Here is a 24,767-nt window from a genome sequence, read left to right as displayed (position 1 = left end):
ACAACATCATGCTATAAATGCTAAAAAGGGGACATTACATGAAATCAAGACCCATATTTGGATTGATCAAATGATAAGTGACAAAAGTGAATTCACCACTCCCATCCTATGACCAAGATTCACCGCTAGGAACTGTAACTGGATTCAAAATTCTCAAGTCTGGATCATCCTCTTCATCACAATAAAAAGGAGTGCTCTAGTTTATCTCAAAAAGAGGATTATCGGAAGTCCAATCAACATCCACTTCAAACATGAGGTTGTCTATAAGCTGAATGTGATCTGAAAATTTGGTACTTGGTCTTTTGGGACAATTGTCCAAGTCATAAGTCTGTTGAATGCTATCAAGTTTCTCAATTACTTCTTGGAAATACTCCTACCTCAATTTACCCTCATGTTCCCGAAAATGGTTCGTGATCCTGATCTGATTTTCTGCTTCATGAAGAAAAAACTGAGTATCATCCAATCCCTCACGAGCATACTTACGCTCCCTGTTGAGCTTCTTAATCTCATTCCTTCCTTTATTCAACTGATTGACTAATATTTTAACAACCTTAAGAGTATAATCCCTGTCAGAAAGAAAACATAAATAATCTGATTTCATAGTTTCAAGGGTTGTTTTGACTACCTGCAAATTAGCAACAAGTCAATTTCCTTCCACTTCCCTTTGAGCCTCCCTATTAAAATCCTCAACCATCTTGTGAGTGTTGTCATAACGCACCAAAGATGCCACAACCATATCTTCACTAACCTTCAGCTAGTTCTTTAACACAGGCATCCAATATTATCATGTTGATACAACTCATCGTCTTGTGGTGTCATCTTGGATTCTCTATTGAAGTTAATATCATGTGTATATGTAATGTATGGTTCATCATACAAAGACTCCAACTTCTTGTTACTTCGTGTACAACCAGCCTCATTTGCATGTTTGTCAACACTAACCTCCAAATCACCAACGTAGAATCTTGTATGTTCCTCATCCACAACTGAAATCATCTTATCTACATTTTTCCATGTGCTGATCTTAATTTCTTTTGCCCCTTCTTTGATATTACGATTCCCACAAACATGATCGGGTGTAACAGTGTCCTCACATGTCGAGCAAATATGTTCCTAGCTCATAGGGATTTCTTTAACTTGCAAATCCTTCAAGTTATTTGCTATCAGTTGCAAAACTTTCTTCATCACCACATCATTTTAGGTTATTGTTACATCCCAATTTTTAACCTAATTTAAAATGTTCATATAGCCATTGAGGTTCACATGAAGTCAATTGACAATTAAATTTGTTATAATCCTATGAAATGGTAAGATGGTTAGTCGTTATAATTTCATATGAAGATAACATACTAGTTGATTAGTTATCATGAATTCATGGAATTGAAAAGGCGGTTAGCTGTTATGATTTTATGATTAAATAACTTGTTATGGTAATATAATTTAACTGCGGAGAATTTCCTTGTAGGAGGCAAGTTGAAGGGGTGGAAGCATTGTCAAAAAAGAATTGGGCACAAGAGCATCACCATCACTGGGCAAATGGGTATGAATCATCAATCACCATGGTCGAGGACCTAGCGACTTGAACATCAGGATACAATCAATGGAACTGCATGAGCTATTAAATAAATAATTTAAAACATAAAATAATTTAATTAAAATATAATACGTACCTCAAAAAATTTTGAATGGTCTTTCACCATATTATTTTAATATACATTCACTGACAACAATATATACATATGTAAGTACACATAGATATAAATATAAAGTGACACCATAATATTATTTTCTTTATAATATAATGATGCCACCTCACAAATATATCTACGTGTACGTAGATAAATATAAACCATAATATTTATTTTCAATTTATCACCTTCAAATCTTCTTCCATCCATTTTATTCTTTTTCTTGTTTGAAACTAATTGAACACTTGGCGCATTTATTTGGCGTCCAAGAGCCAATACATTTCCTTTATGTTACGGCTTCTTGGAAGCCAATGAGTCACATTACTCATATATTATGAAGTTGAGGGAGACGGAAGATTTTCTTATTTCAAGCACCTGACTTCCATGTTATTACCCATTTTCTTTCATAAATCCAATCACGTTTATCTTAGCACCAATATCATTGTAGATATTATTAGTAACCATTGCAGTGTTCCTTCTCACGATTTCTTAGCTATACTAATGTTCTGTATTTAAACGTGACCAATCTTTATACTGCTATTTGCGTTCAAGTCTCTCCTACAAGGAGTGAGGCAGATTGAGTATGCATCCAGCAAGACATCATCTTTCCTCCATATTATATCAGGTCATATGGTTAACCGGAACCCAAGTATTCTAATATGTTTCCCTTTATTAGTCGTTACTGCATTCTAATTATACAGCAGAAAGCTATAGTTTACAACATGATGCAAATCATTTTACTTAACATCATATGATTGACCTTCTCTAAATTAGAGTTGTTCATGGCAAGTAAAAGCGAAGAAACCATGTACAAAATCATGATTTATTTATGCCACTAGAGTCAAAATTAAATGATATTTTTCTCCATGTCTTAAGAACACATTCTTCAAATCACAGATTGCGATAAGTTGGAAACATATAATATTCATGAAACAGTTGAGAATCAACAAAAAGAGCTGGTTGCTCTAAGATTCAAACACCTGAGACTCACCCGATTGTATAGCCATTAAAAAAGGATGAAGGGGTGAGAGAAAGGAATTTGCAATAATATGAAACAAAATTAGATGTGACATAACAATGTTTATATATATATATATATATATATATATATATATTTTAAAAGAATCATTTAATGGCTCATGCATGATCATGTTTATTGTACTCTACTACTACTAAGTCGAGTGGTGTGATTAGATACCAAGATGCTCAGTGGCTGACAAGGTGTTCTGTGTTCTATTCTGGGTAGGGAGGGTCTTTCTCGTTAGAGAATGTGTGGGGATAGGTTATGGTCCAAGGTTGGGTGGTAAAGCCCCTCACTATGTTTCCCCTCTCCACAAAATGTCGGACATGCACCAAATAAAGATAAGTTATTCATTCAAACGTTTCTCGAAAATAGGTATTTTTACTTTTATGATATATATTCAAGTAGAAAGTAAGATTGATTGAGTTGTATCATCGTTACAGTTATTTCTTTAAATGAAAGCAACTCTTATCGTCAATATAACTGGCAACCAATTAGATCAGTTGATCTTCTAACTTGAACATGGAATATATTTATTTGCAAAAGATAGATTTATCTGATGGATTGTTATCTCAATCTTTTATTTATAAGAATAATAATTAAGAGCATATCTTCTAATCTTATGTTATTGCTAGAGTTAAGTAATCGGAAGAAAAGAAATGATATAGTGGAATCTGATGCCCTAAATGGTACAATGGTAATTGATGCCCTAAATGATACAATGGTATCTAAAGCCCTAAATGATACAGTGGTATATGAAGCCCTAATTAATACAGTGGTGTCTGATGCCCTAAATGATCCAAGTAATTGATGCCCTAATTGATACAATGGTATGTGATGCCTTAAATGATACAGTGGTAATTGATGGTAATCGTCATTTGATTTTGATATAGTGGTATTTGATGGTAATCGTCAATTGATCCTAAGTGATATTTGTGGACCAATCTGGGTGATTGTAGAAGCGTCCCTACATTGATTTTTTTGGATCAAATTCCATGGTATCTAGATTTTAATTTCCATAGTAAATTCATTGATGGTATTTTCAGATGTTAGTTGAGTTTTCTATTTAAGTAATTGTAACTGTTAATCTCATTCACATGAACATAATTGATATAACTGTCTTCCTATGAAAATGAAGTAATAACTGTATTTCTTTGATATGATAGTTGTTAATTAAGACCTAGGAAAACTAGTTGTTACACATGGTATCAGAGCCCTTGGTTCAACGCTAAAACCTTGGGCCCAACATTGTTTTTAAAAAAACTGATAAATGCAATGTGGAAAAAGATTAATTTTACGTAATTTTTAAAAAAACTGATAAATGCAATGTGGAAAAAGATTAATTTTACGTAACTGGATATTTTACAATCAAGCTGGAAAAAAATCACAGCAAGAAATCATCCAAAACAGTTGGAAAGGGCTGAGATGATGGTGTAGTGCATATGAAATGGACAGATGGATAAACTACAATATCATAAAGGTGAAACAAAACTAAAAAAATGACATGATTAGCAAGTCGAGCAGTGGTGATCGGGCTATTCTTTTGCCCATTAAAATCCTTGGCCAAGGTAGTTTAAAGGCATGCTTGCCTAATTTGATCACAAGATGTCAGTGGTGCCAGTTAATCAAGCAAGACCCGCTTATTACAGAGCAGACATTCTAAACACCAATCTGCTCAGGTGACAGGACCAAAATGGTACATGTGCCTTATCCCAGGAGGGAGGGCCATTCTCAGTAGAGAATGAGAAGATTAAACTGGGTCCAAATGCCGAGGCTTGCACAATATAAACTAGCTGCTATAACCTTGATGAGATGTTATCTAAACCCTGATGGTGACTAAATATTTCTTTTCATTTGAATGTTCCCAGCATTTACTTTATGCAATTATATTCCTGTTCATATGAAATGGTAGTAATATTTTGTTATCTATTTTGAACTTGAACTGAAGGAAAAACAAAATTGTGAACCATAATTTTGAGAACTCTCTTAATTTTAACAATGATAGTCCTTTCTGAAGTTGATTAAATGACAAGGTTATTTTGTGCTCCAGTATGGAGTAAACACACTTGCATAATTAAAACTATCAATGCTTATTTATAAATGTAACTTTTGTTTGGCTTAAGTTTTTTTCCTTGAAACAATTACACCGACAAGATGGGCATGAAAGCCTAGGTCACACAAATGGAATAGATAAACTTCCAAAAATTTACAGGTGAATGATAAGCATGCTCAGATGAGCTACTCAATAAGAATCCTATGTAAATTTGTTTCTGTTGCTTATGATCAATTCGTGACCCAACGATGGGTTGAGCTAAGAAAAATTCAGCATGAAAGGTAGAGATCCTTGGAAATGTAAGAGTCTTGTATCAGAATATGGTAGACAAAACTGCACCCCATCTCAAGAATTGTAAGTGGGCATGTAGTCCAAGTGTTAAGAGATTGGGATACATATAGTGTGGTACCGTGTTAAACATAGCCTCTATGATCTTGATTAGATGTATGATGATCTTTCATAGTATATCATGTTTCTACCTTTTGACACACTACTATACATGTATAATACAAATGCGATGTTGACTTTACATACTGAGTTGTTTATATTGCTTAGAGATGAAGTATATTTCTATCATGAGATGATTATACTAATGAAATGTTACTGTGATAAGATGAGCATTAAGGCCAAGGTTACATAAATGGAAAAACATGGATTCCCTAACCTTTTTCAGAAGGATGATTTACTCATTAAAGAGTCTCATATGCCAAACAGGAGTATGACAGGAATATGAAATAGAATTTTCTACAAATCAACTCAAGTGATGCTGAGGTGATCACAAGTATGGTAAAGTAAACTCAAGTGAGTGTGTGTTTAATTTTATGATATCATGCAAGCATTTTCCTAGAAGCATTGAGATAAAGGAATGATAGACAATGAGTTTTGATTGTGATTAGATTTTGATCCAATTTTGAAAAGAAATGATATCATGATACTATATATACATCTTGTATTTGGAATATTCTTTTAGTGTCTAAAAATTGCAGAGATCATCGAGGACGATGAAACACAAAGGGGAATGGTACGTTACATTCTAATTTTAAATGCTCATTTATAATGTTCGTTACAATTTTAAGTTCATCGAGGACGATGAAACACAAGGGGAATGGTATGTTACATCCCAATTTTTGACCTAATTTAAAATGTTCATATAGCCGTTGAGGTTCACATAAAGTCAATTGATAGTTAAATTTGTTATAATCCTATGAAATGGTAAGATGGTTAGTCGTTATAATTTCATATGAAGATAACACGTTAGTTGATTAGTTATCATGAATTCATAGAATTGAAAAGGCGGTTAGCCGTTATGATTATTTATGATTAAATAACTTGTTATGGTAATATGATTTAACTGTGGACAATTTCTTTGCAGGAGGCACATCGAAGGGGTGGAAGTATTGTCAAAAAAGAATTGGGCGTAGGAGCATCACCATCACTAAGCAAATGGGTATGAATCGTGAATCATAATGGTTGAGGACCTAGTGACTTGAACATCGAGATACAATCGATGGAACCGCATGAGCTATTAAATAAATAATTTAAAACATAAAATAATTTAACTAAAATATAATATGTACCTCAAAGGATTTTGAATGATCTCTCACCATATTATTTTAATATATGTTCACCGACAACGATATATACCTATGTACGTACATAAATATAAATATAAAGTGACACCATAATATTATTTTCTTTATAGTATAATGATGCCACCTCACAAATATATATCTACGTGTACGTAGATAAATATAAACCATAATATTTATTTTCGATTTATCACCTTCAAATCTTCTTCCATTCTTTTTATTCTTTTTCTTGTTTAAAACCGATTGAACACTTGGCACATTTATTTGGCGTCCAAGAACCAATACATTTCCTTTATGTTACGGCTTCTTGGAAGCCAAGAGTCACATTACTCATTATATATTATGAAGTCAAGGGAGGCGGAAGATTTTCATATTTCAAGTACCCGACTTCCATGTTATTACCCGTCTTCTTCCATAAATCCAATCATGTTTATCTTAGCACAAATATAACTATAGATATTATTAGTAACCATTGCAGTGTTCCTTCTCACGATTTCTTAGTTATACTGATGTTTTGTATTTAAACGTGAGCAATCTTTATACTGGTATTTGTGTTCAAGATCTCTCCTGCAAGGAGTGAGGCAGATTGAGTCTGCATCTAGCAAGACACCATCTTTCCTCCATATTATATCAAGTTATGTGGTTAACCGGAACCCAAGTATTCTAATATGTTTCTCTTTATCAGTCATTACTGCATTCTAATTATACAGCAGTAAGCTATAGTTTACAACATGATGCAAATTACTTAACATCATATGACTGACCTTCTCTAAATTAGAGTTGTTTATGGCAAGTAAAAGCCAAGAAACCATGTATGAAATCATGATTTATTTATGCCACTAGAGTCAGAATTAAATGATATTTTTCTGCAAGTCTTAAGAACACATTCTTCAAATCACATATTGCGATAAGTTAGAAACGTATAATATTCATGAAATAGTTGAGAATCAATAGAAAGAGCTGGTTGCTCTGAGATTCAAACATCTGGGACTCACCTGGCTGTATAGCCATGGAAAAGGGTGAAGAGGTGAGAGAAAGGAATCTGCAATAGCATGAAACAGAATCAAATGTGACATAACAATGTTTATATATATATATATATATATATATATATATATATATATATATATATATATATATATATATATATATATATATATATATATATATATATATTTAGAAGGAATCATTTAATGGCTCATGCATGACCATGTTTATTGTACTCTCCTGTTGCCAAGTCAAGTGGTGTGATTAGATACCAAGATACTCGATGGCTGACAAGGTGTTCCATGTTCTATTCCGGGTAAGGAGGATCTTTCTCGTTAGAGAATGTGTAGAGATAGGTTATGGTCCAAGGTTGGGTGGTAAAGCCCTTGACAATGTTTCCCCTCTCCACAAAATGTCAGACGTGTACCAGATAGAGATAAGTTATGCATTCAAACGTTTGTTGGAAACAGGTATTTTTACTTTTATGATATATATTCAAGTAGAAGGTAAGATTAATTGAGTTGTTCTTTAAATGAAAGCAACTCTTATCATCAATATAACTGGCAACCAGTTAGATCAGTTTATCTTCTAATTGAACGTGGAATATATTCATTTGCGAGAGATAGATTTATTTGATGGATTGTTATCTCAATTTTATTTATAAGAATAATGATTAAGAGCATATCTCCTAATCTTATGTTATTGCCACAGTCAAGCAATGAGAAGAAAAGAAATGATACGGTGGTATTTGATGCCCTAAATGATTCAATGGTAATTGATGCCCTAAATGATCCAATGGTAATTGATGCCCTAAATGATACAGTGGTATCTAAAGCCCTAAATGATACAGTGGTATATGAAGTCCTAATTGATACAGTGGTATCTGATGCCCTAAATGATCCAATGGTAATTGATGCCCTAATTAATACAATAGTATGTGATGCCCTAAATGATATATTGGTATTTGATGGTAATAGTCATTTGATTCTGATATAGTGGTATTTGATGGTAATCGTCAATTGATCCTAAATGATATTTGTGGACCAATCTCGGTAATGGCAAAAGCATCCCTACATTGATTTTTGCAGATCAAATTCCATGGTATGTAAATTTTAATTTCCATAGTAAATTCATTGATGGTATTTTCAGATGTTAGTTATGAGCTTTCTGTTTAAGTAATTGTAACTATTAATCTCATTCACATGAACATAACTGATATAATTGTCTTCCTATGAAAGTGAAGTAATAACTATTTTTTTTGATATGATAGTTGTTAATTAAGACCTGAGAAAACTGGTTGTTACAGTTATCGTAGGAGATGTTATTCGCAAGATCTCATTGAGACAAGAAGCAACCACAAGGTTAGCCTGTTTATCTGGATGCTCCATAAACCTGGGTTGGACGAAGGTCACCATTGAAGGTTGCAACGCCCAATTTAAGAGTCTATTATCTGCCTGTTCTGTATTGGTCAAATAAGTTTCTATCTCTTCAATTTGGAGAGAACTTCATTTGAAGATTCTATTTGTTCTAATTGCAACCCAAGTACGTATAGCCAACCAAAATCTTTCTCTTTCTACAAGTCTCTTAGCTGAAGGCCATTAAATATTTTGTTAAATTCCTTTGAAAAGACGACATTTTTCAAATCTTCCATTGCTCTATTTTCAAAGGACCAAAACTACCCCAAATCTGATACACACTTCCTTTGTAGATTGCTACTATAATAACCTGTCTAAAATAAGTTTGCTTGCTGCTTGATATACTATCAATGTTGATCAATGCAAAAATTTGAATCGAACTATCCTGAATTAATTTTCACAAATAGTTAGAGCAGTTATATCAGACAATATAGTCTGAATGTGAAACATAAATATATTGATTCTTCTTGGATCAAAAGCCCAACTAGTATTATACTTAAGAGGCCAATAGAGAGTTCCTGTAGTTAGTAGTTCAATCTTTCACAAAATCCTGTGACAACTATGAAGTCCTGCAGTCAGTGATTCCTTGTGTAGTTTTCACCCCAATGGACCAATCATGTAAAGAAGTGTTGATGAAGACCAAAACAAAGATAGCCTTACTGCCTTAATTCGCTCTGCCTGTTCATAGCTCTTTTCATCAAAATTGCTTGTCGTCCTAGCTTCATTACCAAGTTTTCCCCAGTTTGTGCAACATATCCTTCAGTGTTGGCATGGAAGATTTTCACTGGACTATGGCAATGAATTCCAGCATGAGGGCAAGCATCAATTAGCTCTATAATCAGATCATGCAGATAAAATTTGTAGAATTGATTGTAGAAAATAGCCAAAGTTCCTGATGTGTGAGAATATATGTATATCCCTGCATAAGCTTATCACGAGGGAATGGCCAATGTTCCTATGTTGAACCTGTGTCAAGGTTCTCTAAAAATGAAACGGCCCATGAAGGCCACCATCCCGTTACACCAAGTGGCTTCCTTAAGGGTCAATCAACCTCCAGTACTAGTTATGCACTGCAAAGTGTGAAATTTCCCCTAAACCTAGTATTTCCGCAGATGAGAGTGTTGGATATGTAACCACAGTATAAGCCGCTATGTACTCCTGCACCTTGGAGTCTATGTGGAGGCTGACGGCCTATGCACCCGCAACTAGCATACTCCTCATGAAGTGTCATCCACGTTATCATCGTGACGTGACTAGAAGAGGTAGCTCACATCCATCTTTTGATATTAATGTTGCCGCACTCTGCAACCCCCTATTCTCCTCACACATTGCTGACTGTAATGACCCAAGCCCTCAACTTTGATCTTGTGCATTATGCTGTTGTGGTTTCCAAACCCGATGCGTTTATAATCTTAATTGACATCACCACACCTAAAACGTATGAAGTCAGACCAATAAACACTAATTGTCTGGTGTATGCATATCTGTTATACTTCTGATTGGTCATGTTGTCGTTTTTGATGTTCCCCTCATGCATACGTTATAAGGCTGGTAATTTAATTTATTTTTTAAATCCACTGACAAAGATGTAATGCCTTGGTGTCACTGCATTTCCCACTCTATCGACCAGAAGGTATCCACCCACTATACTCCAAATGTTAGTAATGTGTCAGCTATCATAATTCTCAACATATAACTACCAATGGAGTCATTTGTGGAAACCGCTGTTGGAGTCATGCCCAGAAACAAATATGAAAAACCTTGTGTACTATGCAAATATGCACCATCTATATCCTCTCTCGTTACTAACCATATTCAAGAGACGTTTCCCTTCCACTGTTTCAATTCCAACTTCCAACTGACACAAACGTCTGGCTGCTCTCGACTCTAAGGAATACACTGTTCAACTAATAGATGAGATTGACTCTCGTCCTCATTATTTATCTATGTGAGGGGCTCGAAAGTTCAACACAATTCAATTATTCAGCTCTATCCCTCCTCCTATTGCTTCATTTCCTTTTCAGGTTCGATGCATGGCTACGTTTTCCCATATAGTGAGTCACTAAGATTCGATCAAGTATAACATCGGGATTATTGATTGAGATAGTTCAACTTTCCGCCAATAATATCAACAAGTCCAACACACAATACCAATATCCACTATGTCTAGGATGATTTAGTTTGTCGCTATTTCAATTTCCCACTAAATATCACTGCTTCCCACTCAGTGTTGCCAATCTTTGAAGAAGATGGATCCATACCTGACTATATTATTGTCTCTCTACGATTGGTTACTGGTGTCGTAATCCTCTCAATAACACATATGTAGATAGTGACCATATGATATGCCAGCCAAGATAAAGGATTCCCAAGTGATTCTACTACCATTCAATTTGTTTCTAAAGAAAACTCACTGAATAATATAACTGCAGAATGGTAACTAAATCTTATGCCATTGACGTGCAAAAAGGAAAGGTTGTGTTAAATACTGATAGAAATCCTTAAACTTTCTACTGATGCGAGATAACTGAGACTCAAATAATATTCAGAAACAGAATTCCTCTTCCACCATCAAAACGATGACACTTTATTATTTCAAAAATGATCTTGAAACATTACAAAACACTAGTCTGCTCAACAGATCAACACTTCTTTCACTCACCAAAACACCCAGGTTGGTAGGATAAGATGTCTTAAAACCTTTCTTAAAATTGTTTCTGATGAAATAACTGATATTCCCCCCTTAATACCTTAATTTCTGCAAAATTTGAGTCTGTGTCTAAATTAAACTTCACAGGCTGGCAGGAAAACCAGCTCTGATACCACTAAGATATCTCGAACGGATATTGACCCGATTCCTTCCTCAAAAATATATTCAAAACTTAAACATAGGCAAATGTATTATGAAACAACAATAGAAACCAGCAGACTCTCCAATAGATATTAACTTGTTCTTTCTCAAAATAATGTTTAGGATTCAAGCATATGAAAATGCATTACAAACCAACAGTATAAACTAGTAAAATCTCATAAAATTCCTCAAAACATGTTATTGCATTATACAACAACAATACAATAACTGGCATTCAAAATTCAATCTTTAACACAATTTTACAGTCAGATTGGAACACTAAGAGAAGAACCTGTAAGCGCATATGAGGCACCTGAAGTGATGTCTCCACGGACAATGGGTTTATGTCCACTGTTTGCCAGCACAAGGGGCTATGTCCTCACACTGGCTGAAAACTGAAGCTTTCCGAATAACTCTCGCAAGAGAGAAACTGAAATCTAAATCATAAATCAAGCCTGCGAAATGAGTGAGTCTCTTCTCCTTTAATCCTCACAGTTGTGACTCTTCGACTCCCTTCCTAGCTTTTTGTCTTATCTCTTGTTGTCATATTTAGCCCGCTTTGTAATATTAAATTGACCTTTTATAATTTGAGCCCACACTTTCATAGTCAATTTTTATATTATATGAATATGTCCTTTAAATTTTCTAATGTCCCAAACGGGGGCATTACATGGTCCACTCATGATGCTTATTCATCATCTTTCTTTTCAAATTCTTCCACATGGATATTGGTTGTTTGATATGGAGTAATAAAACCAAGAGAGGTGATAAGCTAACAGTCTTCCCTATGTTCCAAGATGTCTCGAATCTAACTTTTCCTGATTGCATCAAGAGCATTTTAGATCAGAGTCGATTTGGATTGGTTCATGAGTTATCCAAAGGCATATTAATACAAATCTAGCATAGCTTTGAATAGCCTAGTGTCATTGGTGAAATGAAACCCAATTAAAATTGTCCTCACTCTGAGGTAGGTAATCCAAAAAAAAGACCATATTGTTGTTAGTGGTGAAGTAGAAGGAGATGTTTATGCATTGAGATAAAAGAATTGGTACTAAGGGTATCACCCTGATTCAGGCATCCAAACAAGTGGAACCACCTTTCCAGTATCCGTTAATCGCTGACCTGAAGATTAGAGTTTTGATAAACCTTTGAATCTATTGGACAACACACTGAGAGAACCTATAGGCAATCAGAGTGCAGAGGACAAGTAAACAGTTTACTCAGGTTAAGAGCTTTTGAATTGTCTGGTTTGAGAACCACAAGTCCTTTATTCAAACCTCTCCAAATGGAATGAATGATCTCTTCGACAGCAGTAATATTATCCATTATTTTGCTTTGTGGGAAAAAATGCATTGATTGGGTGATGTCATTTTCATAAGTGCTTTGAGGCTTATCACTATGCTATTTCACATATGCATGCTAAACACAACTTAGAAAGCATTTTGTTGAGTCAATGTTGTGTCTTACATATTTGGTGTCAAGAGTCTCAGGCCATAAGATTGGCTCTCAAGAAAAACATAATAACTACCTAGTGGACTGGAGAAAAAATTTGGAATAATATGTATTTGGATGTTTGTCTTGTAAATAAACTAGCAACTTAGGCAAGATTGTGAATGCCTGTTATCTACCATACCAGAAAAGAAAAAAGGTGAATCAAGTTTTCCTTCTTATAGTACCAGTGTACATTATATTTGTTGGTGTTAATTGAAACAGATGGGTTGGAAAATTGATAATCAACATATCACTATATCAGGGTAACATGCAATTCAGTGGACACAAGAGATATAGCTAATGCCGATCTATAGATTATTACAGATTGTTCTGATGGAACTGAGATTTAAATTGGCAACCACATTGAATGCCAGAATTCATGGAGAACAGCTGCTATAATATATTGCATTAACAGAATTAAGAAGAAATGGGGGGATATGGATCCATATTAATATATTGCTATAATTCATGTTAAAAGTAATGCCAAAAGATTTGGTTTTCCCATAAAACAAAAAGGAATTATATTAACAAAATTACTGTGATGAGAAAAGAATCCATCAAATTGAGAATGACACAATTCAATATAAAGCCACTTTAAGACTTTCACTAAACAATGAACATGTGTCTGTCCAAATAAGTCAAGTACAAATTTACTGGGTAAAAATCTTACCAAATTCATACAACTGCAATAACCTCATTGGTTGCCCTCTTCCCTCCCTAACAGTTACAACATCAGGTAAAGCTTGTGAGCCCCATGGCAGTCTTGAAATACTTGCCAAACCAGAGGTTACCACCTACAATGATCAAAATCAAATCTCCACTGAAACAGAAATCTGATACACAAGGACATAGAAATGAAAAATATGACGTGAACTCAATGTAAATATCACATCATAAAAAAATGCTCGGAAATTGCACTGCACAAAAAACATAAATCTGTTCAAAGCAAATCTGCAAAAGAAATTTTACATCTCCAACCATAAGATGAGATAAATTTATTAATGTCCAACAAGAGGCCAACAAGAGAGCCTAAGGGACTGCCAGAAACAGAGCAACAACCCAACAAACAGTGGGAGCACCAAATGGTGTCCAAAAAATGACAGAACAAACAAGCCGAGAACCGAAGAACCAAAGCAAGAGGAAGCCAGCGAAACAAACCCAACATCCCAACAAGAATTAAAATCATATAGCATATTAAAAGAAGTCATCATACTCTAATGCACTTAACTCTCCCTCATTATGACATGAAGCATTGTTGCAACACATAGTAGAGAAATTATACAAAATTCAAAATAGCGAATCCATGGACACGCCTCTCATTTGCAAACATAACAATGCATATACAGTAGCCCTAGCATCAAAGACCATTTCAGCTGTCCTCGTACACAATGACAAGGCCAACATTTAGAGTCTAACCCCATTTAGCAAGGGTCGCCAATAAAAACACAATAGATCTCGTTTAAGTGGAGAACACCACCAAACCACAAATTATAAACGAACATCCAATAATGTACATTGCATAGGGCATCGTAAATTTGGGACACTGTCCAAATACCTCTCCATCAAGAAGCCAAACCAAGATCCCAAACTCTAGCGAGTAATTATCAATGACTATCTAATATCTAACAAACATGAATCTCTCAGCTATCATGAACAACAGTCATCAAATTAACATAGAAAATTTGCTTAACAAACATACTAGAAGTTATTATCCTTTCAAAAAAGGATACTTCTAAATGTTTAATCAAATTAAACCTCAAAATCACAATGCTTAGAAATCTACATCTAAAAGTAAGAATTGAGCCATGTTTGGTTAATAGAGTTCTAATACCTCCCAAAGAAATCAAAAGAAAAGTCGTGTTCCCTAGATAAAGCTGAAAATTAGTACTTCTCTTCAGTCGAACTGTAATATCCCCTTTCTAGGTGACAGGAGATGAATAAAGGGTTGACCTATCACTTGAGTTCTCATATGTCAACAGTTCAGATAGGGGACTCATTCTACGGGTCATAAAGCTTTGCAAGGGCTCTGTGATCCATGTTGGACTTTTAGACGGCAGTTCCGATATTTTGGGGAGGTCTCCTATTTTTTAGGGAGAACTAGCAGTTTACTAGATGACCACCCAAGGGACTTTGGAGCAGAGAAGGATCCTCAGAGCAGTTTCAAATGTTTGGAGAGAGGTTCATATTTTATAGGGTGAGAGGTGGAACTGCCAGTTGGCCTGCAAGACTCAGACAGCATCATGATTGCAGTGATTCAATCAGTATTTAGTCCTGAGTGCAGCTTTGCATTTTATGAAAAAATCAGATATTTCCTAAGCTGGTTTGAATAAATTAATATTAATGAGATCTCATATAATCACATTAAAATATAATAAGTTAGAATAAAAGGTGGACCCCTTTCCTAGGCATATGAACATAAAATGTTTTAATAGAAGGTGGAAACCATTATAATAATAAAATATAATGCCTAAGGGATCAATTTTTAGAGGAAGGCATATAATTTATAAAAAATAATTAAGAGAAATCATGGAAATCATAAAAGCAATCCCTAGGGTTTGGAGCCTTTTAAGAAGGCATTGGGAGGTCATTTTACGTCATTAGGAATTCATTTTTAAACAAATTTTCAGGAAATCAGAGCTCACGTACAATTTGCAGGAATTCAGACCTTGGGAATGAAATCTCTCTTGGGAATCCAAGATTGGACGAAAACACGGTCTTGTTACAGCACATTTTTGTCATAGCATTCAATGGAGAGTTAAATGCAACTTGTTGGGAGGCTATTTTCATTGATCAGAGACAGTTAAAGGTCATATGTTGAGGTGTGCATCAGACCTGGGTGCATTATGGAGCATTGTCATTCACATATCAGAATTTTTTGGGGAAAACCACACACAGATTGGACCAAATTCAGAATTTGTGTTGAGGTGGGGAAGGGTTTTAATGTGACATCAGAGATCTAGAGTTAAATTGCAAATCAGAAGAATTCCAAGTTAGTTGCAGCAATTCCATTTCATTCCATGCTAGTCGTACATCACCAGGAAGGATTGGTGTCTGATTTTGAGGAAGAAAATCATTGCTATCAGATTGAGATTTTAGTAATTGACTGTCTACTAAAGGTCGGTAGCTAAGAAGTTGAACATTGATGATTGTTATGTGTTTTATCATATAGCCACGCCCTACAGGCAGGCAATTAGATTAGTAGCTGGCCATACAGCATTGGGCAGAGCTAATGTCAGCAGTTTATGGAGGAGTTTGCAGTGAATCAGACTTATTTGGTTTCTAATCCTTAAGCATTGGCCTGCTGATTGCACTTGTGAGTTTATCAAACTTGTCTCCATCCATACAAGTCTGGTACGGCTGTCATGTTGTGTTTTTGTCTAAAGAGAGTTAAAAATCTGAAATGTTTTACCAGTGTAATTAGATGCCTAGTTGTTCATTACATTTTAGAATTAGAAGATCATTGTATTTTGCATTGTAATTTATCATGAAAATCCTGCAAAAATAAAAAATTATCAAAACACAAAAAGGAAATCTGAAAAGCATGAAAGCCGAAAAAATTAGCATATGCTGGTCCAAGAAAATTGCCATTCAAACTTCAGCATTTCAATCAGAGATTCCTACTGGGCATCTTTCAGTGGTATCAGAGCAGTGATTCTGCTCGCCTAAGGATTTCGGGTTCAGTTCTATGCATCCAAGCAGATTTGAGTTATGTTTGCACAAGACCACAGGCACAGGCTGAGTTTGATACAAAGTGATCAGCAAATATGGGTGACTTACATGGTGGGAGTAGGAGTCCCTAGCAGAGGGGTAGGCAGAACCAGCAAGATGATCATGACCGAGAGCTTTTTAGGGCTCTCGCAAACACACAACCACGAATAGCTCAAGCATTGGACAGGCTATTAGATACTCTTGATAAGATGGAGTTGGTGTCATGCCCTGCCAGGGAACCCGGAAGGACTAGGTTAAAAGTTACTAAATTTAGAGAATTAAAAAAAATTGAAACATTCCATTTACACATTGTATGTGTTTTGTCCTAACTGGTTCCCTAAAATTAAAGTTCCTAAACACATCACTTTATTCAATTCTCTTAAGCAATTCAACTATCTTTTAAGTGTCATTTGCATTAGATAAACTATAACAGATTTGCAAGAATGTAAAGTAAGAAATGAAACTAACTAACATGCTTTTCTCATTTGTACTTAAATTAAGTTCTATGCCATATAATCTACACTTACAACAGTAAATGCTTTCTTTAAATTTCAAAAAGAGTAAGCGAGAGAGAATAGCATAATCTTTCAAATTTACATAATTGTATTCCCTTTAAATCCTCTTTTCCTAATTTCTCCTCCCTTTTGCATTGCTTTTTTTTAATACAATGAGAAACCCCTTTTAGCCTATGTTCCCCCGAGTTTCCGGGACGGGGACGGCAGGGGACAGCGGGACGGGTTTCCGGGACGGCATTTTTTTTGCCGATTTTGGGGACGGCGGGGGACGGCAAATGGGGACAGCAAAAGTGACATTTTTTTTAGTTTTTTTAATTTTTTGTGTTAAAAAATTGGAGACGGATGCAAGTCCCCAATGAAGTTTCCGGGACGGGGACGTGCCCGTCCCCGAAACATTGGTTTTTTTGGGGGGGACGCGTCCCCCGGGAACATAGCTTTTAGCATTAACATTTCCACATCAATATAGTACATCAAAGTAATTCTCTTTTACATCAAGTAATATATCAAATGTAACATCTTCAAATACATCAAGAAGTCTTCAACTCTATTCCAAGCCATAACCAAACCACTAACAAAGCCTCAAAAAGTTTTACCACCCAACCTCGTGAAACCATAAATGGACCACTCCCCCGAACTAGGAGACAAGACCATGATTTACATAGAAAGGCTTAAACCCCAAAATCACAACTAAAACAAAACATAAAGCAAATGGACAACTAGAGGCAAGAGAAAGAGTGATGGATAAGACCACATCTAGGTGAGTATCATAGTATATTCCTATATTGTTCAAATCCACCTACTAGGAAGTCAGACCATCCTATCATACTAAAGCCTTCTACAGAATGTCCTTACACGAGTACTCCAACAGGACATGTACAACCTTATTATCCATTTAACTTGATTAATGTGAAAACCCAAACCCCCATAACCTATTTATTTGTTAATGTTATCACTTGATTACTTAACTGACATGTAGAGCCAACCTACATAGGGCTCTAGTCCCTAACACATAGGATCCTCTAGCAACCACTTCTAGGTCCTAGCACCTACGGTGAGCCACTCACCTAGCACCTCTACTCTACTCACAAATCATAAATCATAAATGAGTTTAGGGTACAATTTCCTAGGGTCCCATAACCCTAGTTCAAACCCTAACCCATATAACAGTTCAAATGTTGAATACTTCATAAACAAGGCATAAAAGATGCATAACTAAGAAGTGTAACAGAAAAACATGCCATCACAAAAAATAATAAGCCTCTGGTAACCAAAAAGAAGTTTTGAAAACTAATAAAGTCAATTAGGAGATGCAAACTAGTCCAAAACCCTAAACCTATGCATTTGTTCATTAACACTACGTATCCATGAATTTATGTTGCGCTTATGATGTCTCTGTGCATATGAAGGCAAAACCTACGCATCTATTTAGCATAATTGGGCTTTTGTAAAAAAGGGCAACAATTCACCAAAACTGCACATACATAATGCAGATTTGCACTTTCATGCAAAACAGGTTTGACTCAAGCTTAATTGCACTTATGTAACTTAAAGTTATACTTCTATGCAAGAAAATAGACATGACAGGCAAATTGATAGAAGAGACCAATCTGGGATTTGCAAATCCTTTTTGTACATGTGCAGTATAGTTGCGCATTTGTTCTAGATAGAATAAGAAAATATAATTGAATATTATGAAGTGAAGTTCCAAATCGGATTTGGACATAATAGGGATCTTGCTTCCACCCCTGAAATGATTTCCAAATAGGATAACCCTACCCTAGTTCGTTTCCACTTGGAATTCCACTTCAAGGCATTCTAAACATCTCACAAGGTGTATTGTTACAAGATAATCATAACATGGACTCAAATAAGAACAACAATCACAAATATACATGTAAATTTAACAAAACTTATGGATTTCACAGACATCAAATAGATATTTCATTAATTAAATAATGTTCCTCTATGCTACTATGTTCTTTCATTCACTGATTCTCCTTCAAACATAATTCATGAAGGAGACTACAGGAAGACCTACTTGGAAAGTTTTTAAGGATGAGTGATGAAGAAGAAAAGCCTACCGATCCTAGATTGGTGTCTCCCTCTCTTGTCTATCTTATCCTTTCCTGAGAAGCCAATTTTCAATAGTTTTCTATATGGTTCAATAGAAAATCTAGAAAATTTTCCACCAATTGCATAAATCACTTCTAGCCTCTTCCAATTCCCAAGAAGGCATTATTTATAAGCAACTAGATGGTTGTATTGGTTGCAGGGGTTGTAACCATGCAACTGCGAAGGTTTGATTTAATAAATCAAACTAATGTTTATTATTATTATTTTGTCTTAATATTGCCTAGTTTCATCTTTATTAACATGTTTTGAAGGCTTCCAACCCAAGAAATACATATGACCCAATGGTCAAGACTCTCGTTTCCCCACTAGTAGGTCAAGGGCTCAAATCTCTAGATCTATTTTTAATTTCCTCTTTTAAATCAATTAACCCTTTCTCTCCTACTTAAAACTAACCTCTCTTACTAAGGTCTTGAAAACAGCATAGGTGGTGGAATGGTGGGTAGTGGGTTTTGTATGCAGGAGGTCAAGGGTTTGAGTCTTTAAGTGCCCATTCTCAGTCTTTTATTTATTTGTTTTATTTAAGTCACTTTTATTGAACTATTTTATTTAATTTCATATATTAATTAATATCTAAATTTATATTTAATCACATGTATACCTAGCTATTACAAACAAGATAATAGCATACTTATTTGGGCACATATGTGTACACCCATGGGCCATATATACTCAAATAAATATAACTCAACAAGGTAAGAAATCACACATCCAAGACACCAAAATCATGCATCAAAATCAAAATAAAAGATTAACTATCACAACATTAAATAGGAAGATAAAACCCAAAAGTCCCAATTTGGGTGACTGACTCCCTATCTGGATTCTAGGCTTGGGGTGCCTACATGGATCATGGCATTATCTTTGAATCAACATTTTGTTTGAGGCTTTGTAATTCCTATTAACTACACACACCTACATCACGAATAGACAACGTACAATATGCATATACATATGCTAGTAGTAACATATAAGGAAGACACATTAGATAGTGATCTAAAGTTATAAACACATAGTGAATTAGTAGAGTCAATCCAAAACCATAATCTTAATCCAAAGAATCATCATAGTAAAGTAACCATTATCCCCAAGTGAGAACATACTAATATAAAATGTATCTCAAAGAGATGCCACTATCATAAGTCCAATAAAATACAAAGTATGACAAGCTATCTAACTCATATCTACTCCATAAGTAAAGCTTATAATTGTGATACTAGGTTAAGGATCTTAAGAGAAATCTATATCAAGTCATGTCTCTAGGTGGGCATTACAGTTGGGTATACATGGAGATAGGTATGGTATGCGAGACTAAGGCAATAGGTCATTATTAGTAGCTAGTAGTCATAAGAATAGTAGGTATCTTCACTCAAACGATAGCGCATCGCATTGTCCTAGATGGGATAAGACATGCACATGTACAACTGATAGGCCTTTACAGCCACACTTCCTCCCAGAGAGGAACAAGCATTGGCAGACCCATTGGAGGGTGTTGGATTTCAGGGTGTGGTGATGGAAACTATAGATGAGTGGTGAACCCTTCCACAACAAGCATTTGTAGACCCAATGGAGGGTGTTAGATTTCAAGATGTAGTAATGGAAACTACAGATGACTGGTGAGCCCTTCCACAACATGTCAAAGATGCATTTCCATTGCCATAGTATTGTGCACAACTACAATTTGAGGCCTAGGGTGTTAGGATTAATAAGACAGAAATAACAATTACATGCAAATATAACCAATATCATAAAATAATTAATTGCATAGAAGAGAACACAAGACACGAAGATTTAGCATGGTTCACCCAATCCCTGGATTATGTCCACCAACAGCGAGTCCAATATTTTTATTATCCAGTGACTACAACCTAATTACAATCTGTAATCCCTTACAACTCAATACTGCCACAAGAAGCTACAATCTCATCATACATTATAAAATCCATAACCCTAAGCCTTTTTATACATGATTTTTGTTGCTTATAAAATTAGTGATAGAATAAGCTAACCAATAGAAAAATATAACTCCCAGTGCCTTTTACAATATTAAATTCATTTTCGGTTGCGAGGGTGCTGCTCCTCGACCCTACCCCGTATTGCGACAAGGAGCGCACTTGGGGCTGCTGACCCCAAGGCCCTACAAGGGGTGCTACCCCTTGACCTCGCCTAGGGCACTACCCTAGGAACCCACAAGGGGCGTTGCCCCTTGATCCCTAGAGCTTGGGGGCACTACCCCTAAACCCCCATAGTAAAATTTGGGGGTAAACCGCATAGAATGAAGTGGGGAAAAATTAACCTTTGAGTCTAAGTAGGCTCCACATCACAACATAGGGGACATAGATGACCCAAATAGTAGTGACTTTGCTAGATTTGATTAGGAGGACAAGGACTTATACTACAAAAATCTACCTTTGATGAGACAGAGAGGTCAGGTTGAGATTTAAATTTAATAAGCTTCAACATATTTCAATCATAGTTCTAGAGATGTCCTGTAGGTATGTTGTGGTGCTCTTCATATAGGTTCTATAGGAGAGAATATAGGGTTTGGTGAGGGCATCTAAGCCCAAGACCTTGGAGAAAGCCATTTGGACCACACTGAAGTTGGACACTACACCACCAATCTCTTTTTCTCAGCAGGATAAGAAGCCCTTCAAAAGTTCAAAGTCATCTCAGAGGCCCTGTACATAGGCCAAGAGTGCACCACAACCTCCACACTAGTCGTCTCTCGACGACTAGACAACAAAAATTGTCTCCTTAGCTGACCTTGATAGCCACCCGTGCTGCTTAGTCTGCTTTCAACTCTTGGTCCACTGAGCCAAGTGTCACTAAAGTGCCTTCAAATGGATGATCGACTCCTCCCGAGCTCTCTATGCATCCGCCAAGACAACCTCTCGGCCAACACCTACTCCTAGTGCCTCTGGTACACAGACAATCCATGCCTACAGCAGCTTCAAGTCTTCTCAACTGGTCACACTTCACGATTGATATCCGCAACGACTGGGGGTCCAAGAGGGAACGCCCTCGGTGGGGTCAAGGGGCAACGCCCCTCGCCGCCAAGACCAAATTAGCACTCTGAAACCCACACAAAACTGCACGAAACACACCATTTTTGTCATTTTCTGATTCTACACTCTTTCTGGCAACCACTGATGCTTCCCCTTCCCTTTGGCATCATCTGCTACTCATTCCGAACAACTTGAATCTGTCGTCGTTTTTATTTTTATTTTTTTTGAAAACCTCCTGTCATCATTCTTCTGCACTGCCAATAGATAGCTACTGTGCTTCGGTCCTTTTGCATTGCCGTATGGCTGATGTGCCTCGATTCTTTCTTCAATTTTCCAACATGTGCTACTGTATGGTGATACAACTTGAATACGTCGTACGGGATTACCACATAGGTTAATTAAGAATTGCACACAGATATTGAACATGAACTCGAATAGCAGAACTCTTCTTATTATTTGCATATGCCAAGATATTACATTATGTTCTCATGATGATCATTACAATGATCCTGAAGGGAGATATAAATACTGTCCGAGGAACCTTCTCGAAGGTATCCATCGGCCACATACAACATGTCAACTACAATAATAGAACCTTCTGGATACATCTCGATACATGTCGACCTGACGGCACACATCCCAATACACCGTCGAGAACCTCCCCATACACCGTCGGGAACATCCTGATACACCATCAGGAACATCCCGATACACTGACACATACATCCCGTTACCCCGACAAGTACATCCCGTTACATTATTTCTTGACGACAACACTGAAGTTGGACACTACACCACCACCCTCTTTTTCTTAGCAGGATAACAAGCCCTTCAAAAGTTCAAAGTCATCTCAAAGGCCCTGTACATAGGCCAAGAGTGCACCACAACCCCCAAAGTTGATCAGGAGTTGCGTAATGAGTTGAGGAGGATGAGGTTGTGCTTCTCATGTAAGGAGCCTTGGGAATCGAGTCACAGATGCCTTGGGAAAGAAAACACATCTCATTGAGGTTCATTTATATGTGAAGGATGAGCATATTCTGAGGGAGCTAACAATGAGGTTGTTGAGGCACATGACGTTGCAAGTGGTACTAGTGCTACTATTTTTGGTGTTCCTAGTTATCATCCTTTTTTGTTGGAGGGGTTTCTCAAGGAGCAACGAATGGTCAACATGGTAGATAGCGGTGCTACTCATAGTTTCATCAATGAAAACCATTTTGTCGTTAAGGGGCTGGAAGTACAGAAATTTGATGCATTGCTGGTAATGTTAACAAATGGTTCCAAAATGGGGTGCCCAAGAAGTATATATACCACAATTATCCAATACATTGGCTAATTACTCTTTCACAAATGATTAATTTTTTGCTGGTACCGGGGGAAGTATAGCTGTGGTACTTGGTGTGCAATGATTGAAATCTCTTAGAAGGTATGTCCAAGATTTCAACAAGATGGATTTTGATTTTACTCACATGGGTAAACATATCATGCTTAAGGCACTAATGAATGCCACTAAGAGTGGAGCAGCTAAGTGTATGTCTGCTTCTTGTGACTTTGAGGCTTTGAAAAAATGGGTCAAGGTTAAGAAACCAATTTTAATTTTCTGAATTCTAAGAGCAGCAATAAATCCTTAATTTTTAATGACATTGCAACCTTAAATACATGGAAGTGAGTAATATAGATTTTGTTGATATTGGCACACAAGATGCAAGCATTGGGCATGGTAAATTTTTGGATGTATCTCCTTATAGGACCGATTTTAAATACTTTGGAACAGCTGACATGGCACAGTCACAAAAACTTAATGAGAATTGGTTAGAAAGGGCAAGGCATGCCAAGTTATCGGTCCATCGAGCCAAGCTTCATCTTCAACATATTCAGGGAAGCCACCACTCATTGCAAGATGTTGAAAATAGAATGGCCGATTCAATTAATTAGTTGTTGATCAGTTTCTTGATAATGATGATGATGTTATTGACAACAATTCTAGTGGCCCAGCCACCCATGAGTTGTCTATGACAAGTGTTGAGGATATCTATAGCTCACCTTTGGTTGTACCACTCATTACCCTAGATAACATAGTGACACCTTTGTTGATTGGTGACTTGATGTTCCTTGACTCCAATTGGGTTAGTGGCTGCCCTAATCAAAATCATTTAGCATTCCCTGAGTTCGCATTGACTACTTCAATGATTCAATAGTATGGCAGTACAGAGAGATTTAACTTTTGGATAGAGACAAAATATAAAGTGATTTCCTTGGATTGGCACTAGTTGGATGATGCATTTGATGTCATGTTGGTTGTTGGTCTGAGTCATGA

The 24,767-nt window shown here is 36.1% G+C and overlaps 1 protein-coding gene across 2 annotated transcripts in view; it reads right to left on the bottom strand.

The window, feature by feature from the left end:
* Nucleotides 1-24,767, bottom strand: part of LOC149568233 (Thioredoxin family protein) — a 207,530-nt gene that overhangs the window by 146,261 nt on the left and 36,502 nt on the right. For both annotated transcript variants that reach the window (XM_089821234.1, XM_089821235.1), the window contains one exon: nucleotides 13,766-13,889. In XM_089821234.1, coding sequence (XP_089677360.1) covers nucleotides 13,766-13,889 — 124 coding nt within the window. The remainder of the gene's footprint in view (nucleotides 1-13,765; nucleotides 13,890-24,767) is intronic.

This window comes from Cupressus sempervirens, chromosome 3 (assembly GCF_028749045.1).
Source record: "Cupressus sempervirens isolate cs-2001-9-10 chromosome 3, ASM2874904v1, whole genome shotgun sequence".
Classification (NCBI taxonomy): Eukaryota; Viridiplantae; Streptophyta; class Pinopsida; order Cupressales; family Cupressaceae; genus Cupressus; species Cupressus sempervirens.
Note: the sequence above shows the minus strand (reverse complement) of the source record. Positions and strands in the feature narration are given on the sequence as shown.